General features: G+C 39.1%; 1 protein-coding gene across 2 annotated transcripts in view; it reads right to left on the reverse strand.

Moving 5' to 3' along the window:
* Positions 1 to 27004, reverse strand: part of FBXL5 (F-box and leucine rich repeat protein 5) — a 36731-nt gene continuing 9727 nt past the window's right edge. For both annotated transcript variants that reach the window (XM_037529062.1, XM_037529063.2), the window contains exons 3-11: positions 26407 to 26502; positions 24724 to 24910; positions 22523 to 22705; positions 20181 to 20306; positions 15612 to 15760; positions 14928 to 15010; positions 13321 to 14046; positions 6963 to 7111; positions 1 to 809 (exon numbers count right to left, since the gene is read on the reverse strand). In XM_037529062.1, coding sequence (XP_037384959.1) covers positions 733 to 809; positions 6963 to 7111; positions 13321 to 14046; positions 14928 to 15010; positions 15612 to 15760; positions 20181 to 20306; positions 22523 to 22705; positions 24724 to 24910; positions 26407 to 26502 — 1776 coding nt within the window. In that variant the 3' untranslated portion in view covers positions 1 to 732. The remainder of the gene's footprint in view (positions 810 to 6962; positions 7112 to 13320; positions 14047 to 14927; positions 15011 to 15611; positions 15761 to 20180; positions 20307 to 22522; positions 22706 to 24723; positions 24911 to 26406; positions 26503 to 27004) is intronic.

The following is a 27004-nucleotide window of genomic DNA, read 5'->3' on the forward strand; positions in this document are numbered from 1 at the left end:
TTGATAAAGTCCTCAAAGGTTTTATTTATACATTTCTTCAAATGATTGTGGAATTTTTAAAAATCCTCCCCCCCTCCCCAATTTGACAATCTAGGGACAGTGGTGGGAAACAGGGGTCTCTGAAGAAAGCAAATATAAATCCACCAGTGCTCTGCTAGCTCACTGAGCTAGCACCGAGAAACCAGTTTATTCTAGAACATTAAAGAATCTTATATGTGGGTATGTTTGAATTGGCCCTCTGAGAGTTGTTCAAATAAAGGAAACATTATGAAAAAGAGACTGGTTTCCAAAACGTGCAGCCTTTGAAAGTAACCCTTGGGAAATGTATGTCTGAAAAGTTCCACCAAGCGTGGTGCAGTGTCTATACATAAAGAAAACCAATAATCCCCACTGACTTTAAAACCCAAAATAATCTAAAATGTACTTTAAATGGCATGGCATTAGTGACATTCTTTTCAAAGCGTTCAATTTAAGAGAAATCTGATGAGACTGTTCTTACCCTCAACCTTTATGAAAAGACCTAATCCCTTTCTAAAACAAAAATATGATTTGCAAGAAAAACAACACTGTACAATTCACTGGTAAATCAGGATTTTCTGAGGCTGTAAGAAATGGGGCCAAAACAAGTCACACTCAAAAAGGGAGGGTAACACAAGAAATGTGCTGTCAGTAAAGTGCATGAAAGGAAGCCTGCTCAGCTAAATGAAGTAGACAAAGGTCAGAAGTCAAGGGTCATTCGCCAGAGCGGCAGCAGGCTCGAAAACCACACTGCAAGTTCTGGCATCCACTGGCGGTATCAGCATGAGGACCTGTATGGAAACAGAAAAGTGTGAAAGGAGGAATTTCTTCAAGATTACATTAAAATAGTCTTGCTTATTAAAAAGCTAAAGCATTGATTTTTTTTTAATACCAATCCATTTATAACATGAAAGTAAAATCTCACAGTGAGTGTAAAAGGAATTACTCAGATTCAGCGATCACTAACAGCAGCCTGAGTTTAACATCTCCTTCATGGCCCCAGCAGTAAGTGAAAGAAGGGAAAGATAGAATATTTTGGCAATAATCTTGCAAAATAAAAATCCAAGAAGGAAAGGAGATAACCCGCAGAGGCAAAGCTATCGAGCCAACTTGGCAGAATTCCTATGTTCTGAACGGCCTTCTTAGACATATAAATTAGGCAAAAACTGTCTATCTGTAATATATCAGTTAAAGAATCCAATAGTGAGTAAAGACAGCATGTAACATTTTTTAAATTAAGAATTATATACACATATACTTAGAATGTCTCCATATTTTTTATTTTACATCTATAGTAAAAATAAATCATATGGCAAAGGCAGATGAAATTATCTTCCAGAATTAAGCATAGTGGGTGGTTAAACAAACATACCTAAGACACACTAAAAATTACAATTCAATTACAAAGGAGAGTGATAGAATTGTGGAATAACTGACGTTTTATCCCAGTCACGCTGCTCAGACAGCAGATAAGAGCTCCATTAGGACACGTAGCTGAGGCTCAGAACACGTCAAAGGAGAGACAGCCTGGCACAGTTCAAATGTTAAGGACTCAGACTGAGCCGGTATTCATAAAGGCAGACAAATGTGGAAAGGCTGATTTAACCAGATCAAAGCCTTTCAGAATCCCCTCAACGCTGACAACCAATCCTGCGTCTGGACAACCGGAAGGGCTCTGAGAGGCATCAGGGTGACTCCCCTGCGTGGCCATCAGCATGCGCTCAGGCAGCCTGGCTGCCCAGCCTCACACCCCGGCTAGACCCAGGGACCATCTGGGGGGTGGGTACTGACAGAGAGTTCACTGGTGGTGCAAGACTGTAAAGAACAGCTGGCTCATTAATTCTTTACTCATCCATTAGAACCCAATACTGTAACTATGGTATATAAGGATCCCACAAAAGCACATGAAATATAATTTTATTGTAAAATACATAACTGAAATTGTACTCTAAACTGTATCTACTTTAACTTAGAAGCTATTTAAATTTGCTTTGGCTTTTTAAAGCAGTAATCCGTTGCCCGAGAAGGCAATTATGCAAATACCAAAATAAGAAAATAACTACTTGGAAATGAACACACGTATTTCCCTGAATTTCCTATGCTCCCCAAATCACATAAACAAAATACAAAGGACACATTTCTTAGGATCTACAATCAGCAAGTATAATGTTCGTATCTTTCATTATGGAAATAATAATGCATCTGTAGGTAAGAAAAGAAACTAAAGAACTGCAATAGCTTATGATTTAAGTCATTTTTAAATACTTATGTTTACCATTAAAATCAATGAGGTTGATACTTGCAAAGGGGGTCAGGTGTTTACATGGGAAATGGTGTATCAGAGAAGGCTGGCTGCAAATTTATAACTGCCACTGAAGCCAGTAATATGTGACTCATTATATTAAGTTTATGTTTCAAATGTCCATAATTAAGTTTCAATTATTTCAAATGTAAAATGGAATTACCACAAGTCCACTTTCATGTAATAGAAATTAAAATCTGTCCTATTTCAAAATGAAAAGTAGTGTTGCAAACACTCAATATTCACAAGCAAGTATTTTTGTTTTCCCTTGAAAAAAGAGACTATGTTAGTCATTTTAATACAAAGTCAAAATAAAATTCTTAGCACCTAGACATTTCTTAGAAATGGCCTGAGAAATCCTATAATTTGAAACTCTTTTCCACTGTCAGCTTTGACCAGATTTTCCCGCTGAACTTATTTTCAGCTTCAACTATTTGCACCAGCTGAGCCTCCTACCATCCCTCCCCTCCACACCTCCTTCCTCACCTGAATGTCGATGACCTAGAGCTCTGCCTGCCAATCAGCTCTTGCCTTTCTCAAAGACCCAAGCCTGCCTCACCTCGCCAACCACCGCCTGCTTGGTCCCTGTGATGAAATGCCTGAACTGGTGGTTTTGTGAACACATTATCTGCTGATCAATTTCTTAGTATGTAATTCAAATCTTTTTAAAAGGGAGAAATAAAAGGAAGAGACATGGAGACTTTAAATTTCCCCCCAAATACTTCAAAATGTCCATGATCTTATTTCTAAAAAGGATACAAAGCTGAAGAAACTGTGTACCGAATTCAACAGTGGCTGAGGGAAAAACCTCGAGTGACAGCTGAAAGCAACAAAGTGAAGGATGCTCCTGGCTTGTAGGGAAAAAACAAAGGGAGACTAAAAGACGTCACCTGGATCAAGGAGGCTATTCTAGAGACTCAGATCTTCCCAAGGCCACACCGCCTCACCAGCCTCCCCGAAAGACAGGCCAGCACCCCTCGCCTTCACACTGACCACGTGCGTGGCTCTGTGAAAGTCTGAGGGGTGGGAGGAGCAACGGGGAGAAACGGTGGCCTAAGAACATGGGCCCTGCATTAGCAGGAAGCTAGCCCGATCCTGGGGCCTGTCAGCATCTCCTTACTCATCACAAAACCAAGTTCTCACTTACATTGATGTATGTTCAAATGCGCACTGGAATGTCTGAGCTTTACTGGGATTCTAACTATAAAAGAGAGAGAACTCAAGTGTTTGCAAATGTGAAAGGAGTCTAACCAAAAACTAATACTAATGACCTCAAAACACAGAAAGGTCAACGACAGAGTAGGCGTCTGATCCCAAGAATCCACAAAGGATTCATCCCTTGGAGGGTTTTATTCTAGTGACAGCCTGGGGTAAAGCAGAAGTGAAGACAGCCACTGTTTTGACTTAAGTTAGTCTATATTGCAGAAAAAATGGGAGAACAGCAATTCCCAGAGCAAGGCAAAGACAGGCAACGTTAACAGAGAGACCCTTCATTATCAGAGGAAGTGCTCGGGAGAGGTGGCAAACTGGCAAACGCAGGACAGGATAAATGCAACAGAAACAGGGAGGCAGCGTGAGAAGGAAGCGAAGACAGGCGAGGCCCGGGATGGCAGGTGAGAGCCGCGCTCCCAGACGCTGGCGACTCATAAGGCAGCTCCCTTCAAAATCTGGCTCATCACCAGCAAATGTCTCTCTCAACACAGGACAGAAACCCAAATGGTTATAACACAGGAGGGCTAAATTATATTGAACAATAAAGACAATAGGGAAATTAAATTTGCATGAGCATTAAACAGTATCGTTAACGGCAAGGTAAAGTATAATTAAAAAAAAAACTTTTAAAAATATTAGCTAGTTATGTTAGCTATATCATTATTTCCTCAAATATTTATTATTTGATGTTTTCCCTGAACTTTAAGTGTATTACTTATACACTTATACACTTAAGTATATCTGCACTTACCTTCACTTACCTTTAATTCCTCTTTAACTTAAATCAGAAACATAAGAGAGCAAATCATCTGAGACCATGTCACCTTCAGAACTATAAGCTAATCTATCTGAATTCATAAATTATACATACACTGAAATGCAAAGCAATACAAAAGTTTGCTACCACTGTTCAAATGTTCTTCAGAATTCTGAAACTACACAATTGCATTTGATACTCTGTAAATGACAGAATTTTTTTAATGTTATGGCTAAGCAGCCTTCTCACATTTAAATCTTAACTTTTCTGATCAAGTAACAAATTTAAATGTCACGAATAATCTCATTCAGAAGAATCAAAAGTGGCATGTTATACTTAGCACAGTATTTTGCTCATCGCAAATATTCTCTGAATATCTGATTACTATGTCTTCCAAAATCTCTGCTAATGATCAGAAAATAGATCATTATACTTTATTTATCACTTGTTATTTATTAATGAATATTGTTTATCAGTATTTACCCTTTTAATTAGTTACCTGGAAATTAACTATGTAAACTCTCTTTAGAAAAGACACTATTTTAAGTTAATGTTACTCTCAAATAATTAATATATAATTTGTCACCTACATATGTTTATTATTCTTAGACCCATGTAAAACATATCAACTAATTGCAGAAATAATAAAAATAATAAGGGCCTCCCTAAGCAGTTGAGTTATAGTGAAAGATACTGGACCAATCGTCTTGTCCAAACAACACAACTTTATTCTAACATTTTCTAGGTTGTCCATATCTCCTTTTAAGAAAAGGATTATTTCCAAGCATGACTTTAAGAGCAGCGGGCTGGAATCCGGAAGCCCACGTTAACGTGGCAGGTCACCCTGAAACCTGCAAGGACTGCCATGTTCCCCAAGCGCTTGCTAATTTATGAAGAAGCAAAGGAGACTTAGTGTTGAATTACACAAGCATTATTTCCTGTCAAATCTTTCAAACTCAAATACTGTCCTTAAAATTAATTTACTGAAAGTATCACTCGGAGTTGGGGGAAAAAAGTAAGACTCTTACATTTAAAAAAAGGAATACGGAGGCTCCTTTGGGGTCCTTGAACATTTGAATATCCAACACCAGTTAAGATGACAGAAGTTCCAACAGACAAGTACAGAAGATTTTAAGTATTTAATTTGATCTCATCATCTAAATTATTTCAATAAGTTAAAAAAGATACAAGTAGGCAGGTTATAAAAATGAATTAAAACCCGACCTCCTCCACCCCATAACATCTGTGTACCTCCAAAATGTTAACGAATTAGGTTGAGAAATTCTTTCTGACTGCATGACCTGTGCTGGTCAATGTGGACAACTCAAGTGCAACACACAAATGCACCATGTCCTGTGCAGGAAACAGCTGCTCGCTGACCACTCCCCTCATGCGTCCTGCGAGCCTCAGGAAGCACAACTCGGAGCCTCTGGGGCAGATTGTGCATTCAAAGCACACCTCCCTTCTCACCCTCACTCCAGCCACAATGGAAGCAAGTGCTTGCTTGCAGCCTGCACACTGTACACCACGCTACAGTCAAACAAGACTCGTTTTCACCACTCCTGATGGCAACAGAGGGCAAAGAAATGCTCCAACTCAGAGCTGCCATTTCAAGAACACGGAAGGCCATCTCCTGCATCCCCGACGTGATTCCAGAAATAAGAGAGCACCTGTCTCCTGTCTCCTCAGACGGAGGAGAGCCCAACGACCTCGAGAAACCGCGTGTCTGCTGACTCCTCTGCCTACTGGCAGGTCATTATCCAAGGGACCACGCCTCTCATCTGACTCTGTCTACTGCTCTGCTCAGAAACTCAGCTCATCCTCCCATCATCTTAAGATGAGATGGGCTCTCAAAGACAACAGGAGTGAAAAGACAGGTGCACAAAAGAATCTGAATTTCTTCCCAGTTACAAAGGTAGCTAACTACAAATATTAACTGAGGAACAGCTTTCAATGCCTTTGAGAATGTTACTCTCTTCTCAATGACTACCTAAAATCCAAAAGGGAATGGAAGGTACTTCAAAAAGTTTAACAGGCCGATTAGAGGGTAGGAATAGGTTTAAAAAACAAAGTAACAAAATCAAGAAATATTTATCTGGTGATTGTTAAAAGTAGCTATAGGACTCAATTTTGAAAATACTGTAAGAATTTTAGTCACGTCTAAAGCCTCTCAACCTCTTCCTCAATACCATCCTTCTCACTCTACCTCAAGATCTATCTGGAACCAGATCCTCTAAGATCCCTCAGGATTTAGCCTGTGACCAAAGTCCTCCTTTTTCTATTATATTTTAGAAAGCTGCCCTACAAAAGAATTGTCTGCCATCCCTAAGGAATCAGTGTATCTAGAACATCAATACTCTAAGTTGCTAATGAGCAGTCACCTACACCACTCCCACATTTTCGAAAGAATTTAAAATGTCTACAACAACTTCCCATTTTTGGAATGATAAAATTATTACAGATCTCAGAAATCTGAGAGAATGGATATTTGAAATCTCTCCACAAGAAAAACTTACCTGAAGAGAAGTTACTGAAGATGTAAATGATTTTTTAAAATTTTATCAAAAGTAAAAGACTAAAAGTGAAAATAAGAACGTCTGGTAGCATGAGATCCAGAAAACCAAACCTAAGAATCAATTCCTTCAAAAGGATCTCGCTGTTAAAAGGCATTACCGTTAATGTTGTCACAGTAGTAAAAGTATTCATCATTGAGAGAAGGACATGCTGAGACCAAGTCCTGCAGACCCGCGCCAGTTACAGTAAGACAACCGGAGAGATTCAGGTGCTCCAAGTAAGGCAGCCCTCCTCCCCGCGTCAGAACCCTGAAAGAGAAGCAAGTAACAGTCAGAACATACTCCAGCTTCCTCTAGAACAGTCACACTGGCCCATGGCCTCCTGGACCACAGGTAACAGACCTTTCCAATTGGCAATGAGAACATTTACAAAATTCTATAAAACACGCTAATAGACCACAACTGTAGGCAGGAATACATTTCACTAGCAAAACTTTTTACATTTTCCTACAGACAATGAATAAACAGGTATGAAATTTTCTCTTTATAAGAACATTACAGCAACCCAATTCTTAGAGGAAGGAAGTACTGAATCCTGGAACTAAAATCTTTATACTCCTACCAGATTGTCTAAGTGAAAATTACTAACCAGTGTGGCAATTCCTCAAAGAGTTAACATATGACCCAACAATTCCTTTCTCTAGGTATATACCCAAGAGAACTAAAAACATTTGTTTACACAAAAATTATAAATGAATGTTCATGGCATTAGTCATAATAGCCAAAAAGTAGAAACCAAATGTTCACTCACTAATGAATGGACAAACAATAAGCAGCACATCCATACAACAAAATATCATGTAGCCACAGAGTATACTGTTACATGCTTGGTTGTGAGAGAAGTTACATGAAGTGGGCCTCCCTGGTGGCGCAGGGGTTAAGCACAGCACTCTGAAGCTATCCACAGCCTCTGCAGCACAAGTTTGATCCCCGGCCAGGGAGCTATGGACATGGCACAGCAGACCTCTCCTGTCTCGCCTGTTGCTTCCCTCAGCAGTGTATTTCAGTCAATCTGCCTGTTCTGCTCCCTACCTCTGTCTCTGGTGAATCCTCTCATCCCCTACCCCTCCAGCCTGTACCCCAGTTCTTAAATGCATAAATAAATCTTTTTTAAAAAATAGGAAATATGGACATTTCCATAGTGCTAGAAGTGCTAGGCAAAGTTATTAGACTAGGGGACAAAAAATAAAAGAATAAAATCCATCCAAATTGGAAAATGAAAAGTGAAATTATCTTTGTAGATGGCATGATCTTATATGTAGAAAATTCTAAAGCATTCACAAAAAATTGCTAGAGCTAAGAAACAAATTAAGTAGAACATAAAATCAACATGCAAAAATTAGTTATATTTCTATACAGTAACAATGAATAATCTGAGAAGAAAACTAAGCAAAACAATCCATTTACAATAGCATCAAAAAGATGTAAATATTTATGAATTTAACCAAAGAAGCAATAGACTTCAACGCTGAAAACAACAGAACACTACTGAAAGAAACTAAAGAAATAAAAATAGGGAGTCAAATACTTGTAAGCAATGTTCACAGGAGCGTAATTTGCAACAGCTAAAAGGCAAAAACAACCCAAGCATCCACTAACGATGACATCGATGATGACCAGGTAAGTAAAATGTGACATGTAAATACAGTAGAGTATTATTCAGCTATAAAAAGGAACAAAGTTCTCCCGCTCGCTACATGAATGAACCCGGACAATATTAGGCTAAGTAATATAAGCCAGACACAAAAGGACAAGTTATAGGATTCCATTTATGTGACAGATCTAAGATGTATAAAATACATAAAGACAGAGAGCAAAATAGAAGTTGCCAGAGACTGGGAGGGATGGGAAATAAGGAGTTATTGCTTAATAGCATTTTTCTATTTCAAACAGTGAAAAGATTTTCAAAATAGAATTTACACAATACCACTGGATTTGCACGCTTAAAAACAGTTATAATGGCAACCGTTATAGTATGTAAACTTTGCCACAATTTTTTTTTAATTTGATACAAAATCTGGAGCAAACACTAAATAAATGATGTATTGGAAAATAGTGGAGATAAAAAAGTACTTAACAGCAGAAGTAGTTAATAAATCCAAAATAGGTCAGGACGTCAGAAAAAAACAAGGAAAAAAGATGAAAAAGGGGAAAATAAACAGCAAGATGGTAGGCATAAATCCAACCATATCTGTAATTACATTAAATGTAAAGGGCCTACACAATCAATTAAATGAGAAGAAAAGTTCAGCTGGATTAAAAAAAAGGAAAGCCCAATAACATAGGTTGTCTACAAACGGCTAAGGAGCAGTTGCTTTGGATTCAAGAAGAGAAAAAAAGTTTGCACAACGGAAGTGGTAAGGTTAAGGGGTCAAAGAAGGTTGAAAAGGTAATTAATAAGCTATTTTTATATCAATAACAGTCAAAATTTATTTTCATCCCTATGAAAACCAGGAAATACTGTAGTAAGACTACCCATATTTAACTATCTGTGCCCTACGGCTTCAATATAGTTTAAAACTTTTATTTTCAACTTAATTTTTACAATGTTCTTTTAACAAGCTCCTATAACCAACTTGCCAGAGCTCACGTGATCCGTGCCTCGTGCCTGAATAAGAACAAATGGTTAATGCAGGACACAATGAATGCTCCCAAAAAGCACTCCTGCGCCAGTAGCTGGCGCGAAAGTATGCATGACCTGTTTCTTCTCAAAGTTACTGACATCAGATGTAGGTACCACAATTAGTTGATTGAAATACTTTAAACAACACAATGAATGCAAGAAAAGTTGATTCTAAAAATTAAAATTATTATTTTTCTATTTCCTTAGCCTCTTCCCCAAGAAATGCACATAAAGCACACTAACTTCATTTCAATCTCTCCTCCAAAAAAGGCTCCTTTCAAACCCTTTCCTAGCCATCAAATATGAAGGAACCTTCTCTTTATTCACTAGCCTGTAGTCCAACTTTACTTTCCTACAGAATATTCAGTCTAATTATATGTTTATTGGTTAATTCTAACGTTATTTTATAGACACTGTGAAAATGGGGAATTTATCTTACTTATTCTGAACTAGTAGAAGAAAGATGTGTAATAGATGCTTAATAAATATCTAAATGATATAGGAAGATTCCTTCCTGATATCCTAATTTCAGAGACCATTTGCACTCATATTTCTGACTTTCTTGACTTGCTGAGTTTCTGTGTATTTTCCTGCCCCCAAAATGAGTTCTTCCCTGAATACAAACTCAGTTTTTCTCAATAACCTCATATGTGAATTTCTCAACTGCTACTCATGAAAACTATTGCTACAAGGAAGAAAGAAATGCAACTTCTATCCACTCCCAACAGCAGCAAATTTTCCACTTAGTTCCTATTTCCGAGGTCAACAGCATCAGAATTTTAACAGATAGTGCCAAACCATACTGTGAAGTAACAACTAAAAATCACCTTCATGCTTTTCTTCAATTTCACTTAGGAAATTAACTCGCTGCCTTGGAGGAAAGCAGAGATGAAAACTCCTTAGTATTCAAATAAAACTTTAATACACTTTTAAAAATGAAAAATCTCCTTTCCAGTATTACCCCAATCTTACACAGGAAGTTTCTAAGTTCTTATTCACTGAAATCAAATGGAAAACACCTCTAAATTAAATTCATCAAAATCTTAACTCCCCTTAAACTCATACATTCTGGGTTATTTTTCAAAATCTTGACAAAACTGAGGAAAGATAGGAAACTACCACTTAATCAGACATCATTGCAACTCTGAAACATTGCCAAGGGTTGTCTGTATTATTCATTCTTTGAACAATAAAATGGTCGTGTTGAAAATGTAACTGAATAAAACCACGAATAAGTTTTCAAAATAGCTGTAATGATAATGAAAAAGATACTTACTGGTATTGGAAAATGATTTATCACATTTTAAATTGAACCAAAAATTTCTTTTACTTTCAAATCTAGTTATAGTCAAAACTAAGTAAGTCCTATTCGTTGGGAATACATATAAATAAAAATAAGAAATCTTTTAAAGGAATGAAACTCAAAATAAGGCTATCCTTTGCTATCTACTGTTTCAACTACAGTAAATGCACTTGGGTTTGAATAAAGAGAAAATTAATGGAATGATGCACAGGAGCCAAAGAGTAGTAACAGGCACCTCAACAGGAAGCATATTGGTTATTATTAGTGACTTGTAAAAGATTTTTGTAATAATCTCCTATTAAGATCTTTTACAATGGTAGGGAGTAGTAGATTCTGTACTGGATGCACGTTTCATCATAACATATCTGACACTCCATTATTAAAGAGCCCTAGTAACAGTCAAACTATTTAAAAACATGTAATCAATTTCCAAACGCTCATCTCAAAGATAATTATTGCACAGCAGCTACCACTTATTGAAAACCTATTCTGTATCACTGAAGCTGCTTTACAAGTATTCATCTTATGTAAACCTCAAAACTAGAAGGTTAAATAGTTTGGACACAGTCAATTATGATGCAGAAAAAAAACACGAGCAGCCTACATGGAGCCGTGCCCAGGAACATGCTACCCCAAGTCTGCCTGTGCCAAGTCTGCCTGCGCCAGTGAGGGAGCCACGGCCCCTCTCTACGCTGGGCATCGGTGCTCCGGGTGGGCCCATGACACATACAGGAGAGGCTGCTGAGAGGAGCCACCTCTCTAGTAAATGTTTCACCTCCACCCTTCCTTTGCTCTGGGAAAAAAAAAGATCAACTTAATCTGCTAAAAATCAGGGTTGCAAGTAAAATGCAGAACTTTTCTCACATTCTCTTTAGGACTTAAGAAAAAAAAATACAAGATGAGGAGCTCATAGTCAAAAGCAAAAAATTCTAAAGCCTGGGGACTCAATCCCAATACTGCCTACAGTGCTTTGCTTCCTGGGAGACGTGAAGGCTGCACAATGATTTTGAATCACTTTACAAACACTGCAAATATTCCAAAATCCCCAATATAAACCCTAAGGCATTTAAAACAAAAAGTCTAAATATGAAAGAAGAGTATTTCTATACCTCTTAAAGATTTATTTTTTAATGTTAATGCCGATAATTAGGATAAAGTGAAACTATTCACTTTTACAAAAATTCCTTTAACTTTCCCATAGATTTAAATTTTTATTTATAATTACTAGACAACACAGTGCATTTGGAATATACAGAACCTTTTGTCCTTAAAGGACAGAGCTTCCTGAAGAAAGAATGTAGAGGGCTACCCAAGAAAAGACTTTTTCTGCTTGGCACTCACTCTACTAGGAGATCATCAGCCCCTCTCCCAAGCTGCTCGCCTAACACATCTCCTTCTCTACAACCAAACTGAAACAGCAAGTCTGTGAACATTCCCCCAATGAGCTCAATCTAATCTGCTGAAGATTAGATTTACCACCAAAGAGGCACATTAGATTTTATGCTAGATGAGCTTTTCATTGTTTAACGTGTCTGACATCCCCTTATTACACAACCCTAATGAAATTCAAGTCTATTGCAAGATAAAAGAGAAAACAGGCAATCAATTTCCAAAGACTCATATCAAAGATAATCAAACCATTATCGCATGTTGTTAATGTGAGGGCAACCACAACCACCAAACTCCTATACGGTGCCCACAGAGCCCGACCGTGTGCTCACTGGGTCCCCTCTGCGGCAATGACATCTTCCACCACCACCCAGGGACGCCCTCTTCCATCAAGGTCAACCTAATGCCATCTCTTCATCACATTTCCTGATCATTTATCAACTGGATGAGAGGTCTCGCTCCTCTGTCCCCACAGAAACTTTATTCAGGATCTCTTAAGATAGCTACACAAATAATACACAGCAATAAAATATGGTAGAACTATTTTCTTCTGTTACAAATCCTTGAGAATAAAAATTATATCTTACTCATCTTAACATCCACTAAAGAACCTTAGAAAAGTGAGCGGCAGGCATTTGCTATTTAAACTTTTATTTTTTTTAAATTTATTTATACATACAAGAATTGGGATGTAGGTCGGTAGTATAGGGGTGAGAGGATTCACCAGAGACAGAGTGGGGAGCAAAATAGGCGGATCCCCTGAAATACGCCGCAGAGGGGAGCAGCGGGCGATACAGGAGAGGTCTGCTGCTCCATGTGGGTCAACTCCTTGGCTGGGGGATCGAACTCATGCTGCAGTGGATGGAGACAGCTCAATAATGCTGAGGCTTAACCCCTGCACCACCAGGGAAGCCTCTTATTAAACTTTTAAATACATGCCTGTCCACATATCACAGAGATTTGGTCTAACAGAAACTTCATGCTGAAGTGGTACTGTTCCAACTCTGAGGTAGGACAGACCTTGGTTAGCATTCTTGGTTAAAATAAACTGGCTGAAGGAAAATGACTTAGAGCCAACATTTCATATTTCATTTGAGAATGAGAACATGTCTATTTCCTAATAATCTAGAACTGCTTACTGACCTGAGACCACGGTCTGTGATCTGGTAACATCCAGACAGACTGAGAAACAGAAGAACACGTCCAGTCTCTTGATCAGCTTTCTCACTCCCAGAGTAAATTAAGTCTTTTCCCCCAGGCAGTCTAGTCCTTGATGCTTTTCCGCATAATGCAGAGGACTCTGGGAGTGCTGACATAGTTCTTAGAGCTGTCCCTGTACAACAAAATGAATGACCACAAAGTGCAAAGTCCGGGGCAGCACAATGCTGCTGCCAGCAGACGCTAGTCCTTAGTCCAACGATATCCTTACTGTAACAACCAGAGGAGGAACAACCAAAGTTGGATGCTGTTTCCATTACACAAAGACTTTCAACATTCCTGTGTCTCCATTCCACAGCATCTTCAATATCAGCCAAATCTTCAGCATCCAACATCCACACATAAGGAGAAGTAAAATTCCCAGAAGAAACAGACTCAGTCCAGGGATGTTCGTTATCTATTTCTTCTCCAATGCCTTCGTTAGTCAGGTCATGCAAACAAGCATACGGCTTGCTGGACTGCATGGTAATGTCTTTGTTTTTCCACGCAGTAGAAGTAATTTTGCTTGTAGAAGTTTTCAAAAGGCCACTCTGATGAGATCTCAGAATTCCAAGAGCTCTAGAAATCTTCTCTAGAGCCACATCTGTGATTTTTTCACATCCAGACAGATCAAGATGCCGAAGACTCTGGCAGCAACCAAGCCAAGACCAACTATAATTAACAGAAAAGGAAACTATTAATGAATATTGCTAAATTCTTTAAAAGCATTCGACTATAAGTAATTGGAAGCTAGAAGATCCCAAATATAAAATTTTCAAACACTTATGGAATATTTATAGTCAGGCACTATTTTAGAAGTGGGGATAAAGAGAAGACACTAAGCGTAATTAGGAACTAAGAACACAGCTAACTAAGGAAGGGTAGGGGGAGGAATGGGTATGAAAGGGAGAGATTTAAATTTATTATCTTGGAGAGAAACCAGCAGAGGAAGGCTGCCTCCACCTGAAAGGAAGAGACTGATGATTAGAGGAGGATGATGTGGAAAAAATAAGTCTAGAGCGAGCAGAGACTAGTCTTAGAGAGCTCAAGCCTCCCTCTAACACAGGGCGAGAGGTGTGGCTGGAACTACTAGTGTGAGGAGGAGAAGGGTGAGATAAAATAGAGATTGATGGCAGCCAAAGAAATAAAATCTACAGCAAGTATAGGTTAAAGAAAGTATCACGATTCCAGGTTAACTGGAAAATGTAAGAGGGAGCTTCACCAAATGGCACTTAGAGGCCAACTAAAATGGACAACTGCACAAAACCACATATTGCCAAATCACAGGGCTGCACAGCAGGGGCAAAGGCCGAAACACAGGGCAGGATTGTAAAGCTAACGGAATAATACAGATGGGGGTTTGGATCCACTAGGACCTATGGTAAGAGGCAGGGGCTGGGATGGTGCTATCAAGCTGGAGCCATACATGACTGGAATCTGATAGCAGGGAAAAAAAAATGAATAATTAAACTCCAATTAGCAACTGAGAAACTACAGAATAAATCTACCGATGAACAGAAAACGTTACATTAAAATATTTTGAGGTAACTAACCTGTCAAATGCAGAATCTGAAATGTTAGTCTGCGTGAGATCCAGGTGCTCCAAGTTAGGACAAAGCTCTAAAATCTGCCTAACCTAGGAAGGAAAAAGTCACCGTGAAGATCTGCAGACACGTAGCGAGCTGGGGGGTAATTTTCAGTAAATAATGTAATTTGGTAGTTCTCAACCTTTGTACGTGCAATAAGTACTTTAATTCTGCACTATAAATACATATTCTAAATTCAGATCCTAGAGAACTATTTTAGTAAGTGTGAGATTGAACCTAAGAAATTTTTATTTTGAAGGAATACCCAGGCAGAATCTGATGTAGGACATCACAAGTAACATTTTACAGTGATTTAATCTCACTGTCACTCTTACCATGAATTACATGCTAAGATGAGTCACGTAAAAATAGGCTCCATCACTTAACATCTAGGAAACTGAATAAACTGTTTAACCTCTCCTGGATACTGGTTCCTTACCCATAATGTATAGACAATGACATACACTATAAAGATTACGGTGAACACTGAAATGAAGTGACACCCAGTCAGGGTGTGCCCTGGCCCACCCACAGGGAGGCGCGCCCATGGGAGGCTATAACTTCCTTCCTTAAACTCAAGGAATAGGGAAAGCAAGTTGAGATCATTGCAACTTTTTCGTAATACCCAAGCTAGTGCTAATTTATACATACCATTTTGCTGGAAACTGCAGAGCTGTATGCTAAGACCAAAGTTTTTACAGAAGTACCAACATATGGTAGAACATTATGGATCAAGCCATGGAGTAAACGTTTTTCCATTTGTGCAATGCTGATAGCAATTGATTCCTCGGCAGACTCCTCTGGAAAATGAATTCAAAAGTCTGAGAACTTGATATACAAATTGCAATTAGGCTACTTAAGGAATCACCAAATCATTAAACCTGAAATACTTTTTTGCTATCCTTAAACTCCATTATATATGCAAAGCAAGTTAAATAGGCAAGTTCTCACTCCCAGAACTTTGTATTTATTTTTTTTAAGATATATTTTTTATTTATTTATACAAGAACTGGGGTATAGGCCAGATGTGCAGGAGGGTAAGAGGATTCACCAGAGACAGAGTGGGGAACAGAACAGGCAGATTGATGAAATACACTGCTGAGGGGAGCAGCAGGCCAGACAGGAGAGGCCTGTTGCGCCATGTGGGACCCTCGCCAGCCAGCTGGGATAGAACTGGCGCTGCAAAGGCTGCAGACAGCTTCACAACGCGGTGCTCAACCACCTGAGCCACTAGGGGAGGCCCAGGACTTTTTATTTAAAAGGTCTGACATCAGGGCCTTCCCGGTGGTGCAGCGGGTTGAGTGCAGCGCTATGAAACTGTCCGCAGCCTCCGCAGCGCAGGTTTGATTCCCAGCCAGCCAGAGAGATTCCCACATGGCACAGCAGACCTCTCCTGCCTCACCTGCTGCTCCCCTCGGCAGTGCTTTCGGTCCATCTGCCTGTTCTGCTCCCCACTCTGTCTGGTGAATCCTCTCACCCTTCCGCGCCTCTGGCCTATACCCAGCTATTGTATAAATAAAAAATCTTAAAAAAAAAAATTTAAAAGGTCTGACATCATGGGGCATCCCTGGTGGTACAAGGGGTTAAGTCTCAGCACTATCAAGCTATCAGCCAGGGAGCTACCCACATGGCACAGCAGACCTCGACTGTCTCATGGCTGCTCCCCTCAGCAGTGTATTTCAGTAGATGTGCCTATTCTGCTCCCCTCTCTGCTCTGTCTCTGGTGAAACCGTTCACCCCCCGCACCTCTGTCCTATACCCCAATTCTTATATGCATAAATAAAAAAAAATCCTTTTAAAAAATTTTTTTAAAAAAGGTCCGACCATCAACTACAAAGAAACAAAAGAAAAATATAAGTTTATAAAGAGAATGAAGATTTTTTCCATATGCTTCAGGGTTGAAGGTGATTTTCAAATCAGTTAGGTAAAAGAAAAGAAACAATAACTCTACTTTCAGGCACTAAAAAAAGTTTTGTAAAAAAGATACTAAATTCATAAAATTAAAAAAAAAAAAAAACAGCAGAAAGGAACAGAGACCATCAGAAGAAATATGACCCAAAATAAAAAGCATTTTTTAAAGACTTTCATTTATTTAGGGCCTTCCTGGTGGTGCAAGGGTAAGTTAAGCACCACACTATGAAGCAATCTGCAGCCTCTCAGCACGAGTTTGATCCCCGGCCAGCTAGGGAGAACCCACATGGTGCAGACCTTTCCTGTCTCGCCTGCTGCTCCCCTCAGCAGTGTATTTCAGTTCTTCTGTCTGTTCTGCTCCCCACTCTGTCTCTGGTAAATCCTCTCACCCCCACACCTCTGGCCTATACCCCAGCTCTTGTATGCATAAATAAAAAATCTTAAAAAAAAATGAAGACTTTATTTATACATAGAAGAACTGGGGTGTAGTCCAGAGGTATGGAGAGGATTCACCAGAGAGAAAGTGGGGAGCAGAACAGGTGAAGTGACTGAAATACACTGCTAAGTGTTGCAGCGGGTGAGAAAGAAGAGGTCTGCAGTGCCAAGTGTGGGTCAGTTCCCTAGCCAGGGATCAAAATCAATCCTTAGTGGTGATAACACTGAGATTTAACCCCCAACCCCAGAGAGACCCCCCCACAATAAAAAGCATTTTATGTGATTTGTTATTGTATCTATTTATATAAAGATGAACACAGAGCTCAGAAACTTGAAAAACTAACTTGGTCATAATGAATCAAGCAGAGAATTTTCAGGTTAAAAATGAGCATGGTTTTGCTTTTTTCTCAAACTTCTGTAGAGCTAAGACATTTACAAGATATACTATTAACAACAAACACAACCCAAAAAACTACAAATTTCAATTTGATATAAAGAAGAAAAACATACTAACTACTCTAAAAAGAAACAACTAAGAATTTTATCACCTTTCTCAGGATGTAATTATTACGCTTACCTGAAGGCCTAACTTGGATATCTCTAAACATAAAACATCAACAGAATAAATTTAGGAATTCTCACTTAAAACTGAGTGTAGTGACAAAAGAAATATAAGAAGAATTACTGAATTTTTTATTAAAGGTTCTGCGTTTACAGATGGTAACCTAAATTCTTCCATCAGACATATAAGTAAAATATAGAGAAAAATAACTTTAGTGAACTCTATTTATTCTACTATGAATTTTATTCCCAAGTGATTCTTTTATTTCTGTGCCCTTCTTATTTAAATATGTACTATTTACTGTGAAATACAAAAAATTAAACATCCCCCGAAATACAAAAACTTCTCCATAAGATTAGTCAAGACGGTAAACTTAAAAACACTAAACTTAAAAACACTAGCATAGAGGGCAGAGGCACCACAGCTCAAGGCTAGAGTCGCTGAACAACTAAGCAGGTCCATCACCTTAGGAAGGCTCCGTCCTTACAGCCTGTGCCCCTGTGTTTTTCAAAATATGAAGAAAACAACAGGTTTCTCTTTGGTTGTTGTTTTGAGGCAGTGTGAAGACACAGACACTATCTGATAAAGTCTTTAAAACTCTTAACATGGGTATTATGGATTATTATGATTACGACTACTAATAACAATTATTATTACTATGACTATCCATCTCGTAGAATGGACAGATCAAGTCTTCCCTGACATCTAAGCAAAGGTGGCATCTTCTTGAGGTCTACGCTCAAATTTCTCAAAGCAGCTTACTATTTTTAAGTAAGCATCTCGGAAATAAAAATCCCCTACAGTTTCAGTTTTACCAAGCAAAAAAAAAAAAAGTTTTATCCATTAATTTTTTAATATTTCTTTTAAAGGTGTAGGGGGCGAGAGGATTCACCAGAGACAGAGTAGTGAACAGAACAGGCAGATCTACTAAAATACACTGCTGAGGGGAACAGCAGGGAAACAGGAGAGGTCTGTTGCGCCATGTAGGTCACCTCCCTGGCTGGGGATGGAACTCGTGCTGCAGAGGCTGCGGATAACTCTTAAGCCCTTGATACACTAGGGAGGCCCAATTTTTTAATACTTCATCAGCATGTAGTAATTACCACCTAGACTAATATTTAAGATGTTTCCCACACTTCCAAATACTACCTTTCTGAACCTTACAGTATTTTTCATAATATACCTTGAATTAAAAATTATGTATTCTAAATTCTACCCTGTTCCTTGAGGTTAGAGACACTCCTATTCACCCTTGCATTTTCCCAAAGTGCTTGATGAAGGCCACACTACTTTTTATAATTCCTTATCAGTCACAAAGAAATTTTCATGCATATGACTTTTTTTTAAAGATTTATTTATTTATACAAGACCCGGGGTATAGGCCAGATGCGTGGGAGGGTGAGAGGATCCACCAGAAACAGAGTGGGAACAGAACAGGCAGACCAAATGAAATACACTGCTGAGGGGAGCAGTGGGCGCGACAGTAGTGGGCAGCCGGGATCGAACCAGCGCTGCAGAGGCTGCGGAGAGCATCACAACATAGTGCTCAACCGCCTGCGCCACCAGGAGAGGCCCTGCATATGACTTCTTTATTCTGCAATAACCTAGTAAGGTAAGTCAAAGGACTGTCTACAATGATTAAACAGATTCAACAGTTTCATCAAGCTCCTTCCTCTGGTCTACACATGACTCAATAAATGCTGTTGAACTGATGAAATGGTTCTAAAACACTACAAACTAGAGGACTGTAACATGAGCATTATTTCAGTAGGGAAACAATTATCATTCCCTGCTCTTTCAAGTATTTAAATAGAAAACAAACTGAGTAATGATCCCTATGCACATGTAAAAATTACTTCAAACAGAAGAGTTTAAATTTACTTATTTCTTCGAGTTTACGAAGTAGTAACTTAAAAACATAAGTTTCTTTAGAAAACACAAAATATGTAAATCTTAGTATCAAATAATTGTAAGTACTTAATTATTTAATATAGTATTAATTACTAAAGCACCTTGTGGGCCTCCCTGGTGGCTTAGGGGTTAAGTCTCAGTGCTGTCACCCTCCAGGCCTGAGTCCAGTCAATGGCCAGGGAGCTGACCCACATGGCGCAGCAGGCATCTCCTGTCTCCCCACTGCTCCCCTCAGCAGTGTATTTCAGTGGATCCACCTGTTCTGTTCCCCACTGTCTCTGGTGAATCCTCTCATCCCCCCATACCTCTGACCTACACCCCAGTTCTCAATAATGTAAAAATAAATTTTTAAAAAAACTGTATAAATCAGCTTTATAAATAAAGCACTTTGCATAGCTTACCAGATTCATCTATATCGGCATCTTCATCCCACTCCTTAAAAGCACGACTTTCATCTCTTCTGTTGTTCTCCCATTCCTCATCAGGTTCCGTGTCAAGCTCCGTGGCAGGACCACTATACCAGTCACCTGCTCAACAAATAAGCCAATGAAAGAAACAAGGAGAGATCAGGCTGGCTCACATTACAAGCCACATATTTCAAATAAAAATCACTGCACACAAAATATTTGAGCCTAGCAAATGGGCCAGATATTGTTGGAAATAGTTAATAGGTTTAAAAATTACATTTCAATAAAGGATTCCATCTCAGACACATGAGAAGAACTATAAAAATAATTATCAATAATCCCACATACAATTTTTAAGTCACTGAAAACAATCTAAGCTTTTCCACCTGCTGTGGCTTCAGCTGGCTCCAGCAACATCCCCACTTAGAAAGGAGATAATGCAAAACGGAAGCAAGACTTTGCTCAGGAGTCAATTAGTCAGCAACTCAGAAGTTAGGTGGGAGCAGAAGACAAAGGGAAGGATTAAGGTAAAGCAAAAATCACACAATTGTGACGTAAGAGACAAAGCAGAATGAGTTACGGAACCCTTAACATGGCATCTAAATCAGAGCTGCTCAGCCTCGTCCCTGGGGACACCTGGGCTGCCGGGTGGTGCGTGCCCGCAGCCGCCGCACAGGGCGTCGCAGCAACCCTGGCCTCGCCACCCAGTGGAGGCCTTTCCCACTCCCCAAGATGGGACAAACAAAATCTCTCCAGAGACCGCTGTCCCCTGGATGGCCATAAAGCCAATTATGATTGAGAAACTGAAATCAAATACCACAAATAAACAAAAAACATTTTTACTGGACTTCTTATTTAAACATAGTAAAAATAGAAAAAAAAGGAACATCACAGAAATCTGACACAGCGTTACCACATTTGATCTTTGTATCAAATAACACCTACCTGTATATTAATTCCAAACAACTCATAATTAGAAATATAGTAAACAAAGGATTTGCTATACCCATATTTGCCTTATTTAACTTTTCACTTAATAATGTATTATCCCACAATAGGAAAAATTATTCCACATGAAATTAGTAACCTTTTTTCTTTAATTTATACAATAGCTGTGTTGCAGGTCAAAGGCGCGGGAGGGTGAGAGGATTCCCCAGAGACAGAGTGGGAAGCAGAACAGGCAGACTGACTGAAAGCACTGCTGAGGGGAGCAGTGAGACAGGAGAGGTCTGCGGCGCCATGGGGAATCTCCACAGCTGGTTGGGAATCGAACCCGCGCTGCGGAGGCTGTGGACAGCTTCACAGCGCTGCGCTCAACCAGCTGTGCCATCAGGGAGGCCCGAAATTAATAACTCTTCATCTGGATCATCTAAGTCTACCCAAATCTCCAAAGCGCTTCATTCAAAATACATTACAAGCCTAACAGCAGCATATTTTAAAAGTACGTTAATGTACACTAATACATGTTAATGTAAAAAATAAAACATTTTAAATGGCTCATAAGCAAGTATATTTAATGTCAAAGTGCCAAATTATAGAAAACTAAAAAAAAATGTGAATTTTAAAATTAATACTCATCTAGAAGAAATTGCTTTAATTCAGTGACAGAAAAACATGCTATCCTAGTGGCATCAACCCGGGCAGCATCATATGCTCGTGATGTTGCATGGAAAAGTAACTTCCCACAGTGAAACTAATGAATGTAAAATCCTGATTTATAGAATGAGGTGTTACCAATCACAAAAAATATACTAAAGACAAAATCACACTCTGGTATTTTGATGCTCTACCAGCCGAGGTACCCAGACCCCCGAACTCAGTTATTTTAGTCTCTACCAAAAGGAGACTTTCTCTAGTGGCGCCTCACCTTCAAATTTTAGAATCAGTTTGTCCGATACTTTTAAAATACTCTAATTATTTAAAGTTATTCTGACAATTTATCAATTTTATTATTACCTTATTAATCTATTAACTTTCTTAATCCCCCAAGTTGTCAAAAGGAGAAAGTAGCATAAAAAAGTAACAGTTTTTAATACCTATCACCAACAATTACCAACATTTTGTCAATTAGTTTGCATTTCCTCACAAATTATGTTCGTAATTATTTCAAAAGAAACGGCACACATCACATAATTCACCATGAACACTTCAGTATTGCTAACTTGTCAAAAATGTATACAAAGAACACATCCTCTAACCATCAAATCTACTATTTGGCCAACCTTTCAAGAGTTTCCCTCCCTGGTTTAGCCTATTAGTGACTGAGGATTCACCCCGCACCCCCCAATAAAAAGTTGACACATTTTTAATACAAACTGAAAGTCCCATTTACCTACCTCTGGCCCAATGAACTGGGTAAAGATGTTTCCAAAGTGATCCAGTTTTTGCCAGCTGAGACCATTTAGTGCTAACTTGACTGCATCGACATAATTCTTGAGGATTAAGATAACTGAAAATTGACAGCATTACCTCTGGAGGAAGATGGGATATACCAGTGGGTTGTTCTGACACTTCTGCTTCTGTAATAAAGAAGAAACACTTTAACACGAGAGGCCGCAAGAGCAAATGCAATAAGAAATTACAATCACATTTCTATAATTAAAATCCAGTGCCTAAAGTCCACTCCTTCCTGTCTGCAAGATGTGAAAAGGGAACAACGCGGATTAGTGGTAACATGGATGTGTTCAAGTCGTTAAGAACAGGGAGGGTTAAGCTCTCGTGGTCCAAATCTCACTTCATCAGCGGGAGCCACAGCAATGAACACAGAACCGACTTCCTCTGACAGAGGTGTCACAGGGGAACAACACTCACTTTGTAGCATGAGCAGCATCACTTGAAAAAGGAACCCAACAGGTTATGCAGCTTTAAATCGAGTCTAGCATGGTCAGATTATGAGATCTCCAGGACATCCTGATGACACACACAGGCACACATCCCTACTCACGTGTCAGCCCTGCAGTCGGTGTCCCCCTGAAGTCCTTTCTTGAGTCTCACCTTTCCTTTCCCAGATCTGTGAACGCTTAACTTCTTGAACCTATACAAGCCCCACCACCTTAGACTACTGCTGAGCCAGGTGAGCCAGCACAATGTAACTACTGCCAATGGTGGTGTACGTTACCAGAACCCTGTCAGCCATTGTTGCAGAAAGCAGTCACCGGATGACCGGTGACTACATGAAAGTATGTCAGTAGCAGTTTTCCAAAAGCAAAATGCAAATGAGGTGCTACAATAATATAAAATATAAAGGATTCCTCATTAAAGCACCTTTAATGAGGTGAGTACCTTATACACCTACCTGATTTGAGTACCCTGTATATCTGATTTGTCTTCACAAAGCAACTTAAGTATAGAAATACTATGATCAAATTACTTTAGCCTAGCCCTTTTAAAAAGGAAATATTTTTTAAAAAATACAGCTATAATTTGCTTTGAAGGAATGGGAAAATTAGATGTAATAAAGGTAACGCTTTTAAATCTGAGGTTATAATTACAACTACACCAGATGCAACAGGTCTTGGCTTGGTGTCTAAGGCACAAGCTGCATTTCAGAGGAACTCATACAAGTTTTATGGGTTTAATTATAGCTTAACCTAGAAAAACATTTTTGTTTCAACATGCACCTCACCTACTTTGTTGAATAATAAGAAAAAAGGATCCATTCCAGATAATTTTAAGCTAATTTAACAAAATGCCATTGTTATCACCTATCTAGAAGGAACCAAAGAACTTTTAGTACCCTAAAGATGCCAATTTTCTTTAATGAATTTCTAAAAGGCAAAGCTATCAAAGATAAGAATTAAAATGAGGACATAGTCGGGTCTCTCCAGTGGCGCAGCGATTGAGCACTGGGCTGCGAGACTGCCCACGGCCTCTGCAGCACCGGTTCGTTCCCCGGCCGCCAGCGAGGGTTACACACACACACACACACACACACACACACACACAAACACAAACACTGAGGACATAGTCAATATGGGGGGGGGGGGGGGGAAGAAACCAGATATGTTTTATTTGTATTTTTCATTTGTTTTCTCAAAGTGACTGTACCTACAAAATCATGCTCTCACACTCACTGCCCTGTGTACAGCTGGATAAAAGATAAAGACAATGACAGGTAGATCAGAGTTAAAGCTATACGCATGACTGGTTTTAAAAACTAATGGAAGACATAGGGAAGCAGGAACATGCCACCGGGGTCAAGGGCCCTTGGAAAGTGCTGCAAATTGCTCTCTGCACAAGGCAGTTTTCAACAACCATGGGCAACATAACAACAAAACACTGTTAGTGTGTATAAAGAAACTACTTTTGGAAAGCCTGTTCTGCATGTGCCCCAGGTATATGAGATGCTAAATTACCACCGACAACACTCAATTCTAAAATAGAAGCTACAACCTTCAACTAAATTTGTGCTTGAAAGTAATGGCTTAAATCGCTCAAGCAAAATCTGTAGATAAAAAAGGGGGAAATCTAAAGCTCCTATCAACAAGATGCAAAGACCTTGAATCTGACAAATGGTTCCTACCTAAATGTACCTCACCTTTATCTGACTTTTCTTCCACAGAGTATTTTAAGAGCTTCTGCCGCTCTTCAGCCTGGTTCCACAGGCTGAGCCCCCGCAGGAGCTCGGCTGCGTCCTTCTGGGAGCAGTGCTGTGCGATCACCTTCTTCTTGATGTCCTTGAGCTCCTCATAGGTGAAGTACTCCATTAACATGGGCTGGAAAACCTAAACCAAGCAACATTGGTGAGGAAAGATGCCCACCCTCCTGGTTAACTTAGTACTGGTGCGAGTATAGGATCATGACAGAAACCTTTGAGATTTTACCACCAAGTTAGTTTGCCCAAAAAGAGTAGACTGTCACCAAAAAGGTCCTTCTCTGTGGTTTCTCCAGCTAATAATTTTAAAGCGTCAGAGCCAGAAGGTTTTCCTGTTCAGAGCCTGACAATCATTTTCTCATGGTCAGACATTTGTCAGTTAACTGCCCTGGTACTCAAGTACAGAATCTGAAGCATGAGCGTGGTACCCAGAGCACTGGGACCGTAAGAGCCTCACTCTGCTGAGACCCTGAACTAGTCAATATTATCTAAGAGACTTCTTCTTTGAAACAGATGCTTAAACCCAATCTCCAACTGCCATCATCAGAATACTTCAAGGTGGAGATGACTTTTTGTTGTCGTACTGTTCTTGGGTATCACACACACTACGAACACGGCTCCAGGAGCTCAGTGGCTTTAATGCTGGCTGCATATTATAGTGACCTGCAGAGTGCATAAAATCCAGCCATACCCCACCTGATTTAACTGGTCTGGAAAGGGCTTGGAACTGTTTTTTTTCCCCCAAATACTCATCTGATAATAAGGTGAAGCCATAGTTAAGAATCATTATAATAACTAACTTACAGCTTGAACAATTTCCAGTTACTCATAAAATATTTTCTTCATTCACCACTATTTACCCTACTTTTGAGAAAAAAGAATCTGAAAATGTACTCACTCCTTCATTCAATGATATCCTAATATATGAATACTAGGTATAAAACTGATTAAGTTTAATACCATTTAATTATTAAAATCCACTACTAAAAATAGAACATTATAAACCTTTTAAACTTAGGGCCTCCCTGGTGGTGCAAGGGGTTAAGCACCGCACTATGAGGCAGTCTGCAGCCTCTATAGCACGAGTTCGATCCTGGGCCAGCCAGGGAGCAACCCACATGGCACAGCAGACCTTTCCTGCCTCATTCGCTGCTCCCCTCAGTAGTGTTATTTCAGTCCGTCTGCCTGTTCTGTTCCCCATTCTATCTCTGGTGAATACTCTCACCTCCTGCACCTTGGGCCTGTACCCCAGCTCTTGTATGCATAAATAAATAAATCTTTAAAAAAAAAAAAAAAACCTTTTAAACTTAGTATGAAGTACATAAAATACTAAAAAGTTTTTAAAGTCCTCTCAAGGTTCTGACATTAGGTTGGCATATTCAATACCGCCATCTACATAACAAGAAAATATGTGTTAAGTCAATGAATTAAATCACTTATTCAGTGAAAACCAACAACCTCTCTGAGGGAACTAATAGACCTTTTCCTCCCCCCTGGGTTTTTCTTCATTTCCAAAAATGAACTGGGGGCTCTTCTTCCTAGGCATTATTTTGAAGAATTAAAATCAAAACAATCATCTGTAAAATCTCCTAGCTCGGGATCACAAAGGGGAAACATCAAGCTTACCTCCTCTTCCTCTTTCATGTGTGGAAGAAAATCTCTTGTAAAAGCCTCCAATCTCTCTTTTAGCTGCTTGGCATAATTTAATTGCTCGTATTCATTCTTTAAAAAAAAAAAAAAAAAAAGACTTCATTATTTCTACGACACCTGATCCTAAGAAGTTAGTTTAAAATGCAACAAAATCTCAGAAAAAAAAACAAACTGACAGATAACAAAGTGGGATCTGTACACAAAGATGTCCTTAAAACATCTTTTTTTAAAGAAACCCTGAAATGCTTTAGTTATGTGATCTCAATAGTTTTCCTCCCTTACAAATTTTTTAAATGTTATAAAAACTTCAAAAGCAGCAAGTATTTGCTCAAAACTTCTATTAATTTCTAATACATATATATGTATGTTTATGTACATGTATATCCTCTTTCTCACTCTATCTGTGAGGCGTCCACACAGCCCCTTGGGCTGAGTCACTGCAGAATCCCTTTAAAGTCACCTAGTAAATTCTCGACCTCAAAACAATTCAGTATGTCAGTCATGAAGACCACAGATGCTTCTAAAGGCAAGGAGCTCACCACATCTTGAAATAAACTGTTCTAATTCGGACAGC

This window comes from Talpa occidentalis, unplaced genomic scaffold (genome assembly GCF_014898055.3).
Source record: "Talpa occidentalis isolate TD23 unplaced genomic scaffold, MPIMG_talOcc4v2.1 talOcc4.6, whole genome shotgun sequence".
Classification (NCBI taxonomy): Eukaryota; Metazoa; Chordata; class Mammalia; order Eulipotyphla; family Talpidae; genus Talpa; species Talpa occidentalis.